Consider the following 13634-nt stretch of genomic DNA (forward strand, 5'->3'; position numbering starts at 1 on the left):
AGTTAAAATTTGATGGAAGTTCTTCATCTTCAGTGCTACAGACCGCAGGTTATGATCTAATTTGTAGACATTCTGCTCATTCGAGTTAATATTCCTCTTGGTGTCACAACCATTTTTTATGTATCCACACTTCTTCATTACTTCTGATCCTTCCGTTCAGGACAAATGTTGTTTTGAGAAAATTTAGTGTGAGCAAGGTATCAGCTAATTTGTATGGAACACTCTTCTCAACCCACACCTCTTCATTACTTCTGATCCTTCATTCAGAACAATGACTACTTTGAACAGTTTTGAACAAATTCAGGCTGATTAAGTGACAGAAAGATGAGAAGATAAAAGTTATGGATAAGATATATTATTAATTGGACGCACGTAAGAGCAGGAAACTTCTTAAGTGATGCATGGAAAATATAGGACGGTCAATTATAAGTTACCATCAATTTATGTTGGTTGTTGCCACTCCCAATAGAGTGTTCAATTTCTATCTTCATTGTCTTGCAGTTATTAGATAGGGAAATGTATGCTCAGTTTAGTATCCATCTTCTGTCACCTCATGATTTTTAATTCACCAGTTATGTTCTGTAATGGCAATATTGGCATGGAAACTTTGCCAGTATATCAACTAGCTAATGAGGATGTTTTCTATTTACTGTTATGAACTATATGTAACCAGAACTAAATTCATATTTTCCCTACTACCTACGGCTTTTGCATACAAGCACAGTTTCCAAACAGCATTATTGGGCAGTATTGTCACGTGATCCTTAGAAGTATCTAGGTCTGATATATGTAAAAATTTACGGTTGTTCTAGAACTGTTAAGTTGGCTACTTAAGAGCTCTTGGCAGTTAATTTTGAACTTGTTTTGGACTTTTATATAATTTCTGTGCTATAAACAGGCCATCTCATGTTCTAAGGTTGTGGCAGGAACATGCAGAACTCGCTGAAATGGCATGTGTGATGACAATCAATACAGGTAAGGCACTAGCAAGATGCCTGAATATGAAACTGCACAAGATTTGGAATAGTTTACTACCAACTTGTATCTGCAAAGAGAAGAACACTGAGTACTTCATTTCAAACTACAACGGAAGGGTACAAAGGAATTTGTTGACACGAGTACTTCATTTCAAACTACAACGGAAGGGTACAAAGGAATTTGTTGGATCTGGTTTGTTTACAGATACCCATCGACAGCATTGCCTGGGACTTCCAGTACTCTTGCTTCACCATCTCGGCCCCTCTACAGACCTGCACCTCCAGTAATCTTTACACCTGATGAGGCCACAAATGCAAATTCAGAGTTATAGAAAGGTCGTTACCTTTCTAGAAATTTTGTTGCGCATAGATGATGAGCCTGATTTGGCTCGAGTTAAAATGCCACTCACATTCCGAAAATCAAAAAACGCTTGAGCTATATTCTCAGTAATTGGAAGAGATGGTTCCGGGCAAAAAGAAGATTGAGCAAAGATTACATGAGAGCTATCTAGCATTTGAAGATGCAGTGATACAAGACCTAGAAGTAAATTTTGAAGAAATTTTGAGCTCGAGTTAATTATAGAGAAATTGATCAGATTTTCACTTGCAGCCGTTAATGTAGTCATCTCCTTAGCTGCGGTCTTAACTTACATATTTGTTAAGTTGTGATTCATGAGTGACATGTAAATAATGTTGAATTCATAATAATTTTGTAATGTATAGTTTTAGTTTATTTCATAATGTCTGGAGTTGAGATTGAATCCTGCGGTTATTTTACAATCCTAGCTTGCTACTCTTGTGCTGCAAAACTTTGATCTTACAACTCATCCTTCTCATGCTTTTATTTCTTGCACTCACCGTTGAAAAAGCAGTATTTTTTATCTTCGTCTTCAAAAATCAAGACGCCCAGCGCTGGATTGATTGACTACATAGACCAGTTCTATAGAAAAATCAAGAAGACCAGTTCTGCAAATACCACAAGTAACAAGCAACCAATACGAGCAAACACAATGACATGAAGATCAGAGGAGATAACCACACAAAAAATCATGAGGTCTTTTCTTCGAACCAAAGATAGATAGGTCACAAACATTGTATCATATGACTAACTACATTTTTTTTCATAATCCAATACGAGTTACAGTGAACATGATTAGAATAGAACTGCTACTAAGAAAATGCAACTTTGCTGTTTGATGGAGCTGCTATCACTGACATCCAAAATCTTCATCATACCCTTCTTCACATGGCATTTCTAGTTCAGATAAAATAGAACAATGATCACGATGGAGATAATTAAGCACCACCACATTTATTTAGCCACTTTAAACATAATATCATATGGGATAATAAGACAATTGTCTTCTACAACTACAATCAAATGTTATTTGTAAGACTGAGATTTGCCATCTTCTGTGACATGCTAATATGTACTTCCATAATAAATTGCACATGAACACTAACTAGTCTTACAGAAACTAATAGTGTTGTACTTCAAGTTGGCATGTGAAAGCTGCTGAATCATTTAGTGGAGTTAAGGTGCATATGTGGTAAGGACAGATGGAAGAGTGGAACACATGGAATGGATACGGCATAGTGTCATGAAGAGCAATTGATTTGCACAGTTCAACAATCTGTAATTATTATGCAACTCCTAAAGTTAATCAAAGACTTAGTTTTTGATGTATGAACTCTTTGAAGTTTGTTCCTATGGTATTTTTCCAACTATAATCTTAAGCAAGAAAATATTGTAAAAGTAAAAAAAACAGGCCACTCTAAATCGCTTTGACCACTCATCTACCCCATAAGCCCATTCCTGCTAGTTAATTTTGCATTGTTATTGATACTTTTATGTTTTTTTCTCTTCCTTTTAGGATATTAGTTCCATGCTTGATTGAGAATAAGGAGGTGTACTAGATTGTTGAAGAGTTCACCTTTTCCAATATGAAAGATGATGTCATTCTCAACCTAGAAAAATCGACTTTCATCTCAAGAGTTGCACAATTACTTGCATATGTTCCAGATAAAGCAACAATGGGAGCCGCATCTGCACTTACATCATGGTATCCTTGTTCTATCTACTGTCTATCTTCAAGTCCAAATTACACAGGGTTCTTCCCTGCTTAGTTTTCTGATTCCATCTTTGTTCCGTGTTCCAGTTTGAGTGGGTCGCATGTATAGAATAGTCTAAATGTGGTTTGGTTAGGGTAGTGGCTTAATTAATTAATTATCTCCATTATTTGCGCAATATCCACTTGGAATTTGAAGTCCTTAACACAAGCAATGTCATTCTTGAATAGTGTTGTCAGCCAACTTCTTGTTCGAGCCAAAGAAACAACTATCAAGTCATCTGCTGACAAAGATGCCAATGAACAGGGTGTGCTAAGTCCTGTGTACCTCTTTGTGGGTGAAGTGTTATCACGTATTAGCCAATGTGGGTCTACTGGTGAGATTTCATCTCTGAGAATGCAAGTTCATGTATACTCTTGACTTATAGAACTATGGAGATAAACTTTCGCTACTATCCTAATTGGAAAACTTCAGTAATTGCTAGCCTATGGCAGTACCACTGCCACCATTACAGTAGAGGAGCAGGAATCAATTCACATCGATATTACTGCAATTCACCATCACATCAGACATTCTTATATTGTACTCCCTCCGGTCTTTTTTAGTTGACTCAGATTTAGTACAACTTTATGTTAAATTTGAGTCAATTAAAAAAGAACGGAGGGAGTACTTGAGTGACACTGTTTTTTCAGATAACATAAGCTTAGTCTAATACGTGCATCAAGCTTACAGACGCACTTCTTGTTGTCTACAATGATTCTACATTTCTACTTAATCTGGGTAAACTGTGAATTAAACATCTATCTGTGAAAATTCTGATGGCTAGCACTGGAGCTGTACTAATTAACACATTATCTTAGTTAGGATCACTGTAAGAATATCTAGTGATGGAGCTGATCATGGCGCGGTCAAGGAGAAGTGTAATATTAGCTTGCATACCTGAACCTCCTACCAGAGGAACACCGCGGCGATGCAGGACGGGGCCGAGCTGGTGGCGGAGTGCCAGCCTGCCAGTCCGTATGAGCCTTCTGCGACGTGGAGGAGGCGGAGTTGCTGCTGGATGTTGCAGCGGAGTGGATGATGCGGCGGCGGCGGCCCTGCTCGATGTGGCTGCGGCGGCGTCGCTCGCTGCTCGGCTGAGTCGTGGCAACGGAGTGAATGAGGCAGCGGCGTGCCTGCTCGGCGGAGTCGTGGCAGAGGAGTGGAAGAGGCGGCAGCGTGCCTGCTCGGCGGCGGCGGTGACGTTCTCTTCTCGACGTCGCGACCGATTATGTAGATGTGTGGGCTGGGCCGAATACCTTTTTCCCCATTATCTATGTCTTCTGGGCTGCCGGGCTTAATCTACGTCGATTAATCTTGATCATTGACTCAAATCATACCTCTCTATTTTTAAGAGTGGTAAAAGGTACTGTAAAACAAGCCTTAATGATACCTGTTGTATCATGCAAATCACCATTTGGCCCCTCCAACACTCCAATTTGTTTCCTCCTTCTTTTCATGTTAGCCATAGCATGACAGTATGATGTACTCATCCCCTTCCAAGATCTCCTTCCCCCTAGATCTTTGTCTTGCTTTAATTTCTTCTTTCCACCATATCTTTTTCCACTCCCTTGCAATTTGTTCAATTTGTGCTTTGGCAACATGAGATAAATGTTGGGTTTCAAACATAATGTACAAAATATCATACTCGGGAATAATTTGGTTTTATTTTTATTTTTACTTTAGACAGTCTTAGTATTAATTGCCTAACCTTTGACAGTTTTCCTAAGATTTCTCATTTTAAACACCCAGACATCTATATCTTGGTGAGATCGCAAGGAATGTTCCAAGCTATGATAACCAATATTTTGAAGCCTCCACTTGCAGTCGCCTTTTTTCAAACCTATAATTTTTACCATTAGAGGTGGAGATAAAGCCTAGTGTCAACACTAAAGGTACTATTGGAAACATATTCTAGTAGTGATTGTTTAATATTACTAATGTTTTTCTCCTTACTTTCTCTAATTAAATTAAAATCTCCCCTATTAGAGTAGGTTCATCCCACCGAGCTACAACATCTGTGTAATTCACTTGAATTCATCATAGATGAACCATACACAGACATGTACTAGTATTCTTCTTGCTTTAACAATGCAAGCTACACAGTATTTGTGAAGGTCCCAAGATAATACTTCAAAACTAGGTTCCTTGACACCAACTAGGATAACCATCAGTACCAGTAGCAGGTAACCAGTTCCATACTATCACATGAAGTTGCTTATTAGTAAAGTCTGCTTACTTTGACTTAGAAATACGAACTAAATCAGGGCATGTTTCTCTAATGAGCTCATGAGCCCTAGGTAACTTGTCAAGTCTCTTAAGACTTCTTGGATTCCATACAAGGCCTACTACCATTAGATCTTGATATTAATTTCCTTTTACTACTATCCTTCTTAGAAAACACCCCTATCCAAGGTGATTCATCTGTCATATCCTTGCTCTGCACAGGACTATCACAACCCCATCACCAACACCACCAAGCTGAGTAGATGTGCATGCATAGTCCTCACTGTTGATATCAATGTTAGCAAAAAGAAACCTGTCAATGGTGTTTTCTTTGAAGGTAACTACTCTATCAGCTTCTATCTGATTAATAGCAGCAATGTTACTTTTAATATTTCTATCATGTCTACCTCGATATATTCCAGCACTACATAGTTTATCTAGCGAAGATTGGTTAGAAAGGACAAAAAATAAATTAGATGTGCCATAATGATTACGTGCAGGCATTTCCAAGTTCTTGCATTTTTAAGGCCCCGGACCTTTTCAATGATGGTCTTGCCATCAATTTTGATTCTAGAACTTACTCTAGTGGAAAGCACATGTCTGCACTTCTGCTTCCCCTTATAAGTAATTATAGCATTTTTGTCTTGAGGAATTTTATTTGAACATAAAGGGCAGCAATAGCTTGCTCATCAAGATGCACCATCTTCTCACCCTCATAACTAGACTCATCATCAAATTGACTTAGGAGGTGAACACCAATATTTCCCTCAGGAGGTTCCCCCATTTTCCCTCCAAATGACTTGTGAGTGATCAGAGGTGTCCCAGGAATCTTGCTCCTGATCCTTCACTCATGTGATGCAACAACGGCGATGTGTGTTGGTGTCAAGAAACATCCACTTTGTTGCACAGTTGTGACCGCTAGTACTAGCATTTCTCACTAGGGTAGGAGTTCTTGTCCCTTGATCTGTCTCCATTGGTCTAGTTCTTTTACCAGCTCCCCTCTAGGCATCGTTGTCTTCCACACTAGTTGTTCCAGCATTGTCACATACAAGATCATCACCACCAGGAGTATCGCTATCTCCTAGAGGTTTATTATCCACAGACAAGCCAAAGCCAGCATATACATTTTCCCACCAAATTATGTAACTCCGGAACTAAGAATTTTGGTCACATCCCTAAATGTAGCTCTGAGTCTAACCACTATGTAGAAACTTCTGGTATACCTTTTTCTTTGTGGTAACTGGAATACTGGTTTTCAGCAAGATTTCAGAAATCTTGGCCTAGAAAAAACTCTGGTTATGATTAGACATGTCCATACATCGAGCCAGGACGGGTCCATACCGTTCTTTACTAAGCCTGGTCACAGATATGCAAAATTGTACATATTTATCCTACATTAATCGTTTTTCTTCATTGTTTACATTTTATTTCTATAGATTTATTTGATATTCAAAAAATACTAACTAGATGTCAAGTGTGCAAAACCCACCACCTCGTCTCCGTACAAGATTGCTTTCAAAGAGGCCATAAACAAGATATGTACCGTTTTGGCACTTGGAATTTGACAATGGTTGACATACCAAATTCAAAAAAAAATGAATATTTGAGAGGGCAAGAGGACTTTTACCTTATGTGTATTAACATATTACACCATACTTAATTAGAGAGAGAATCCTTCTTTTTTAGAACAAGAAAAGCCTACAACTCATTTTTTGAGATCATATTCAAAATTTAATTCTCAATTGAGAACTCTGTCGAACTGAAGAATCACATTGGGGCCAGTCTGATACTACCTCTGTCCATAAATAGATGTCTGAGATTTATCTAAATCTACATGTATCTATTTATGGACGGAGGGAGTACATATTTTTTTTAGGACAGCCCAGTCTGATACATGAATCTGACCGTAGCGCATAGGCCAAGACTACACAACTGGGCTTCCTATGGCCCGTTCCAAACCAGCAGGAGCAGCAGAACCGGACCAGGTCATGTCTTGGGCCAGGCTATCAGAGCAGAGCACGCGTCGCCTTCCTTACACAGGAATCGGAAGCTCGCCAGCAGCCCACACCACCAACAAAAAAAGGAAGCTCCCCAGCATCCGCAGGCATCGCCATCAGATGATCAGAACCAGGTGATGGAGACGACGGACGCCACAAACAGCGAACACCTGCAGGCAACTGACGGGAGAGCTCGGACTCTTTCGCCGGTGCTCTGATTAGCTTCTCCAGTCAAGCACGGCTGCACGCTCGCGCTTACTGATCCAGTCCCAGCACCTGCGTACACACTTTCTGCTCTGCTTCCCCCGGCCAGAGACGCCAGACACACAACAGATGCCTCCCTCACCATTTTATATATAAGAGGGAGATGCTTTAGCTCCGTGGAGGTTCGTCAGCAATAAGCATAGGGTGCTCGAAGAAGTTCAGTCATAAGAAAGATAAGGTATCGCCGCGGGTAAGTTGCTCTCCCTTCGTAAGATTTCCTGTCATTGCAAGTTTGCAACTGCGGTTCTTCAGTCAGTTTATCTTTTGCTGCTGCTGGTTGCTGCTTCGAGAAGAGGATTCCGGTCTTTGATCATGCTTTATCATATACTAGTTTTCTGAATTTGCAACAGCGAATCATTGCTTCGATAAGAGGGTTCCGGTGCTTGATCATGTTTTATCGTATGGTTTTCTGAATTTGCAACAGCAAATCATTGCTTCGTGTCTGCACTCTGGATTCTTTCAGATTGAGCGGTTGATGGAGTGGGTACTAGGTTTATGTTTGAAGGATGTGGGTAGTGTTTTGAGCAATTCATGATATCCTGTGAAATGAGATCGTATCTCTCTCCCAGTTTATTTTTAGAAAATGATTGTATCCCGGGGGATTGCTTCTTTCCCATCCTCCGCACGCAGCGTGCGACGCGTGTCCTACAGGTCCACCTTATCGCTTCCTTCCCCACGACTCGTGAGAGAACAGAGCCCAAGCTCCATGGACGAGGCTCACCCGATGCGCCGCCGCCTGAGAGCATCTCCAGCCGTGAGGCCGCCAGGATTGCTTTTTTTTCATCCGGATGGACGAAAACGGCTCAGCCGCGCCCCTGGTTCCTCGTTTTCGTCTGGATTAGGCCTTTCATCTGTCCGGAGAGCCCAGGTCATCCCCAGCCCCCCGGGGAGCGCTCGGGGACTCCGGACGAAACAAAAACGCGCGAAACGTCGAGAAAGTTTCCCGCGCGGCTGGTGGCCCCAACTTATCGGCGAGAGAGATCGATCGTCGTCCTTGCATCGTCTTCTGCGCGCTGGAGCCTGCCGCCGGTCAGTCTTCGCCGGACACGTCGTTTCCACGCGGCGAGTTAATGCCGTCGCCTCGGTTTCACGCGCGTCGACCTCTATTTATCGCGGAACTACCGCGTCTGGCCGCATTCACCACGCTCACTGTGCTCAATCTTCCCCAATCTTCCCCAACCTCGAGCGAGAGCTAGCGGCGAACAAACAATGGCGAACGACGGCGCGGCCAACAATGGCTTTGGCCGCCGCTCTCTCCACCAATGGGAGGGCCGGCTTCTCCACATGGCGGGCTACCCGGCGCCGCCGGACTTTCGCGCGCCGGGAGGATGGCGACTCAGCGCGGGCGGCGTCCCGATCCCGCCGCCGCCGATGGGTCGGGCCGCCCTCGAGGCGGAGATCGACGCGGCAGTGACGAGCAGCGCGCGGATCCGCCCCGACAACTACGACTCGTGGAGCGACTTCTTCCGGCGCAGGTACGAGCGCGAACTCGCCGCGTATGACGGCCCTCCTCCTCCTCCGGCAAGGAACAACGCCGCCGGCCGCCGCCGGTGGTGGAGCGCGCCTAACCGCACCCTCGCCAATGTGCTCGCGCACATCGAGGGTGGGAACTCCCCAGTTCTGGGGATGCCACCGCCGGAGGCGGCTACCGTGTCACGTCGACACGGTAGTTCCTGGACGCCGAGGAGGATGGCGACGTCCTCCTCCTCGTCAGGATCCAGATCCGCCTCTCGGTCCGGCGGATCGGCTCCGCGCTACCCCGTCAAGCAGGAGCTGGCGACTCCGCGCTACCCCGTCAAGCAGGAGCCGGCGTCTCCGACGCCGACACGAGGGCGCAGCAGCGGCGCCCTCGTCATCCGCGACCAGTCGGCTTCTCCATCGCGCGGGCGAAAGAGGAAGACCGCGAAGAAGGAGGCCGCCACCACCTCCGCCGCCAACCAGCTCACCGAGGAGGAGGCAAAGCGCGCGGAGGACGCTGCACTGGAGGAGGCGATCGCCAGGTCGCTACAGGACCTCGTGCCCGCCGACAACACCCTGCCCATCGACGCCGCGCTGGAGTGGTCCAGGCAGGACTGGGAGCGCCAGGAGGCGGAGCAGCAGCGGCGGCTGCTGGACCTAGCCGCCGCGCAGCGACTCACCACCTCGGCAAGGAACGTCGTGCCTAGGAACGCGCCGCTGATAAAACTGGAGGACAGCAGCGACGACGACCTGTATCGGCTGATGCCGCCACGCGCCGGCGACCCTGGCCAGGGTTCCAGCCGATGGCACGAGGGCCCCGAACTCCAGCGACGACGATGACAGCGGCGACTACACGGCCTTCTACCGCCATTTGGGCATGTAGAAGGTCGCTTTTAGTTTAAGTTTTAGTTTGCCTAACGCCGAATTCAAATATATGTATGAGCTCGCCTATATACGCCCATTTTTCTCTGAATTTGTCATATTTTGTCAAAAACTTACATCCATCCTGGGCTCGCCGCTGGGAAAAATGGGCTCCCTGGGCCAAAAATTACATCCATCCGGCGCTAAATAGCGCCGGATTTGGGGCTGGGGAGCCCCAACGGCTGGGGATGCTCTGAGCCCGACCCTGGTGCCCACCCACTCACCCAACCACAACGCACCTCACTGCCGGTCCCCGTGGATGCCGCCCCGAGCTCCGGATACCGGCGGAGTGTGGCAGAAGGGCCGCAGACCATGGGTCCATGGCCTCATGCTGCTCCTCCGTAGATCGCCCCGGCGGCTCACGACCTCGTGCTGCTCCTCCCCCTCCCCACGGCGGCACGACCCGTGCTGCTCCTCCGCATCCGTGACGCCATAGCCTCCCGCCGCCACGCAGCGAGGCCCGTCTCCGGCTGCGGCCGCTCCTCCATGAGCCTGTCCCGCGCGTCTCCGTGCCGTCGACTTCAAAGCCGGCGCCGCCTCCTGCTCCGACGTCGACAGACATCCTAGACCTCACATGGCCTCCTCTGCCTCCCATTGCCCCGCTCGTGGCCTCCTTCTCCCATGGCCGAGGTCATCGGGGCAAGTCGCCGTCAACCGTGCTGACGTACGGCCGCCGCCTTCCTCCTCATCGGCCATATGGATGTAACTACGAGCGGCGGTCGCGCAAAAGTGTGACAATGTTGCCACCGTCGACATCCGAAGATGCTACGGACGTTGGTCGGTGATGCTGCCGTCTAGGGGATCGGCGATGTTACAATTTTTTTTTGTTACAATTGTTTTGCTTTTTTGAGTACATGAATTATGCTACAATGTCTCCGGCGAGTTCTTTGTCGATATCTTCGATAAGGTCGGGTTTGCTACAATAGCACTTTTTTTGCTACAACTTTTATGCAGTTTTGCTACAATTGCAAAATATTTTTGCTAAGGGTTTCCCGGTGAGGTCTCCGGCGAGGTCTTCGGTGAGTTCTCCGATGAGTTTCCTGTCGATGTCTCGAACGATATTCATTGTTGCTACAATAGCTCAATTTTTTGCTATGCGCTCTTCGGTGAGTCTCTGGTGGTCTGTCCGGTGAGTTCTGTCTCTTTCTTTTATTTCATGGGTGAACCGTTTTTTGCCACACTGAAGCAAAAGCAGGATTTTTTTTGCTACCCGGCAGCTAAAATGACACGTGTCAGCATGGGGACCAGGGGCTGGGAAATCAAATCCCCGAAGGATTCCTAGCACTGTCCTTTATTTTTTGGGGCATAAGATGGTGAAAAGTAGTCACAGTTTACAAGTGCACGCTGAAGGAAGCAAACTCTCTAGTCGAACATTTTTTGGCCGAATTTGTCAAACCAACTACGCAAGCAGAGAGCAATGGCTGTATGTATAAACATCAATTATGGCCCAGCCTTCTTATATTAATCGTCTGACATGTGCCATGACGTGGACACCGTTTACAAGTCCAAGCCTTGACAACCACGCTTAATTTGCAGATATCGATTTCGTGAACTTACCTGTCGAAGAATATGTCACCCTGAGAGAAAGAATTTTGTTCAGTGCATGATTTTTGCTGCCTACATTATGACTTGCTTCCCACTGAGCTTGTGTTTACTAGTACTAAAACCTGACCAATCTCACACACACTGCAGAAAGTAAGAAGGCTCCGAGGGCGTGGGCGTTGCAGAGATGTCGAGTGGTACTGCCAAAGCAGTCAGTAGGTTCCACTTGCCCCTGACAGCATAGGCACAAATTAATTGTTTCATCCCTTAAATTTGGATTCTCAGAAGCTAACTCTTGTGCCTCGAATTATCCAGTATCGTCAGTCTGCGCAGTCGTGGCGGTCGTAATAACAATCGCCCTGATCAGACGATGCCGCCACGTGAAGAAGAAGATGCACAAGAAGATCGTAGCCAAGATCATGGAGGAGATCAGCAAGAAACACCGCCACAAGCGAGGACCTCTGGACGATGACTGCGCCGCCTACGACGACGTGGTGATCGAGATCGGCCCCGTAGAGAAGTTCCTCCACGAGATCCTGAACGAGAAGCCGATGCGGTTCAGCTCGGACCAGCTGGCCTGTTACACGTCTGACTACTCGACGGAGCTGGGCTCCGGCGGCTTCGGGGTGGTCTACAAAGGAGAGCTCCCCAACGGGCTGCAGGTGGCGGTGAAGGTGCTCAAGGTGTCCATGAACAAGAAGGTGCAGGAGGGGTTCATGGCGGAGATCGGCACCATCGGCAGGACGTACCACGTGCACCTCGTCAGGCTCTACGGCTTCTGCTTCGACAGGGACGGCACCAGGGCGCTGGTGTACGAGTTCCTGGAAAACGGCTCGCTGGAGAAGTACCTCTACCGCGCCGGCGACGGCGAGGACGAGAGGCAGAGGGAGAAGCTGGAGTGGCGGACGCTGCACAGCATCGCAGTCGGCACGGCGAAGGGGATCCGGTACCTGCACGAGGAGTGCCAGCAGAGGATCGTGCACTACGACATCAAGCCTGCCAACATCCTCCTCACGTCCGACTTCGTGCCGAAGGTGGCCGACTTCGGGCTGGCCAGGCTCGGGGAGCGCGAGAACACGCACATGTCGTCGCTGACGGGCGGCGGGCGCGGGACGCCAGGGTACGCGGCGCCGGAGCTGTGGATGGCGCTGCCGACGACGGAGAAGTGCGACGTGTACAGCTTCGGCATGGTGCTGTTCGAGATCCTGGGGCGGCGCCGGAACTACGACGCCGGGCTGATGGACGAGAGCCGCGAGTGGTTCCCCAAGTGGGTGTGGGACAAGTACGAGCAGGGGGACATGGGCTGCATCGTCGCCGGCGTCGGGGAGGAGGACCGGGAGAAGGCGGAGACCATGTGCAAGGTGGCGCTGTGGTGCGTGCAGTTCCAGCCGTCGGCGCGGCCGACGATGAGCAGCGTGGTGAGGATGCTGGAGGGGGAGATGGCCATCGTGCCGCCCGTGAACCCGTTCCACTACGTGTCGAGCGGCGGCAGCTCCAGCGGCTGGGCGCTGTCGACCGGCACCGGCACCGGTACCGGCACGTACACGACCAGCCGGGACACGGTAAGAGACAGTGAGATGTCGGGGCTCTCGCCAAGCCCTCCTGCTAAACCGACCGATGCAATGGTGAAAGGTGTCAAGTCCACTGACGCAATTACCACATAGAGTTTGTACATTTGTTGTCGCGCGTAGAACTCCGCATGAAGGCTTGTTCTGTTATGACTTTACAAGGAGGAAACGTTCTTGTTAATTACTAGGATCAATAGATTTATCATTTGACGGGATTTTATATTGTCACGCCATGTAATCACGAATATCCAACTGATCGGAATTTTGGTTATGGAAGCCAGATGAACATCACGAATATCCTTCCCTCTCCCCCTAATCCTAGCCGTCGCCCTCCCCATCTCGGATTGAGCTTCAGTAACTTTACCAGCCCACAAAGTCACTGACTTTGTGTTACTTACAAGTAGGACCACGTGGGGCCCACATAATGAAGGGTTCCACCTGACCCCACTTGTAAGTGACACAAAATCAGTAACTTTGTGGGCTGGCAAAGTCACTGAAGCTCAATCCCCCCATCTACCCTCCCGCCGCAGTCATATTCCAGATGGGCAAATCCCATGCACGAGGATGATGAC

The 13634-nt window shown here is 47.4% G+C and overlaps 1 protein-coding gene across 1 annotated transcript; it reads left to right on the plus strand.

The window, feature by feature from the left end:
• The first annotated feature begins 7486 nt into the window (after nt 1–7486).
• LOC127336842 (G-type lectin S-receptor-like serine/threonine-protein kinase SD2-5) lies at nt 7487–13359 on the plus strand. Its single transcript, XM_051363706.2, has 3 exons — nt 7487–7763; nt 11645–11709; nt 11810–13359. The coding sequence occupies exons 2-3, from the start codon at nt 11682–11684 to the stop codon at nt 13156–13158; spliced, it is 1377 nt and encodes a 458-aa protein (XP_051219666.1). The 5' UTR covers nt 7487–7763; nt 11645–11681; the 3' UTR covers nt 13159–13359.
• The last annotated feature ends 275 nt before the right edge of the window (nt 13360–13634 follow it).

The sequence above is a fragment of the Lolium perenne genome, chromosome 2 (genome assembly GCF_019359855.2).
Source record: "Lolium perenne isolate Kyuss_39 chromosome 2, Kyuss_2.0, whole genome shotgun sequence".
Classification (NCBI taxonomy): domain Eukaryota; kingdom Viridiplantae; phylum Streptophyta; class Magnoliopsida; order Poales; family Poaceae; genus Lolium; species Lolium perenne.

What these genes read in the sequence shown, in the direction of transcription:
- LOC127336842 (XM_051363706.2), top strand. Translation starts at nt 11,682, where the DNA reads ATGTCGAGTGGTACTGCCAAAGCAGTCA. An exon ending in TGGTACTGCCAAAGCAGTCA is followed by an intron (nt 11,710 to 11,809) that starts GTAGGTTCCACT and finishes CGAATTATCCAG; the next exon opens with TATCGTCAGTCTGCGCAGTC.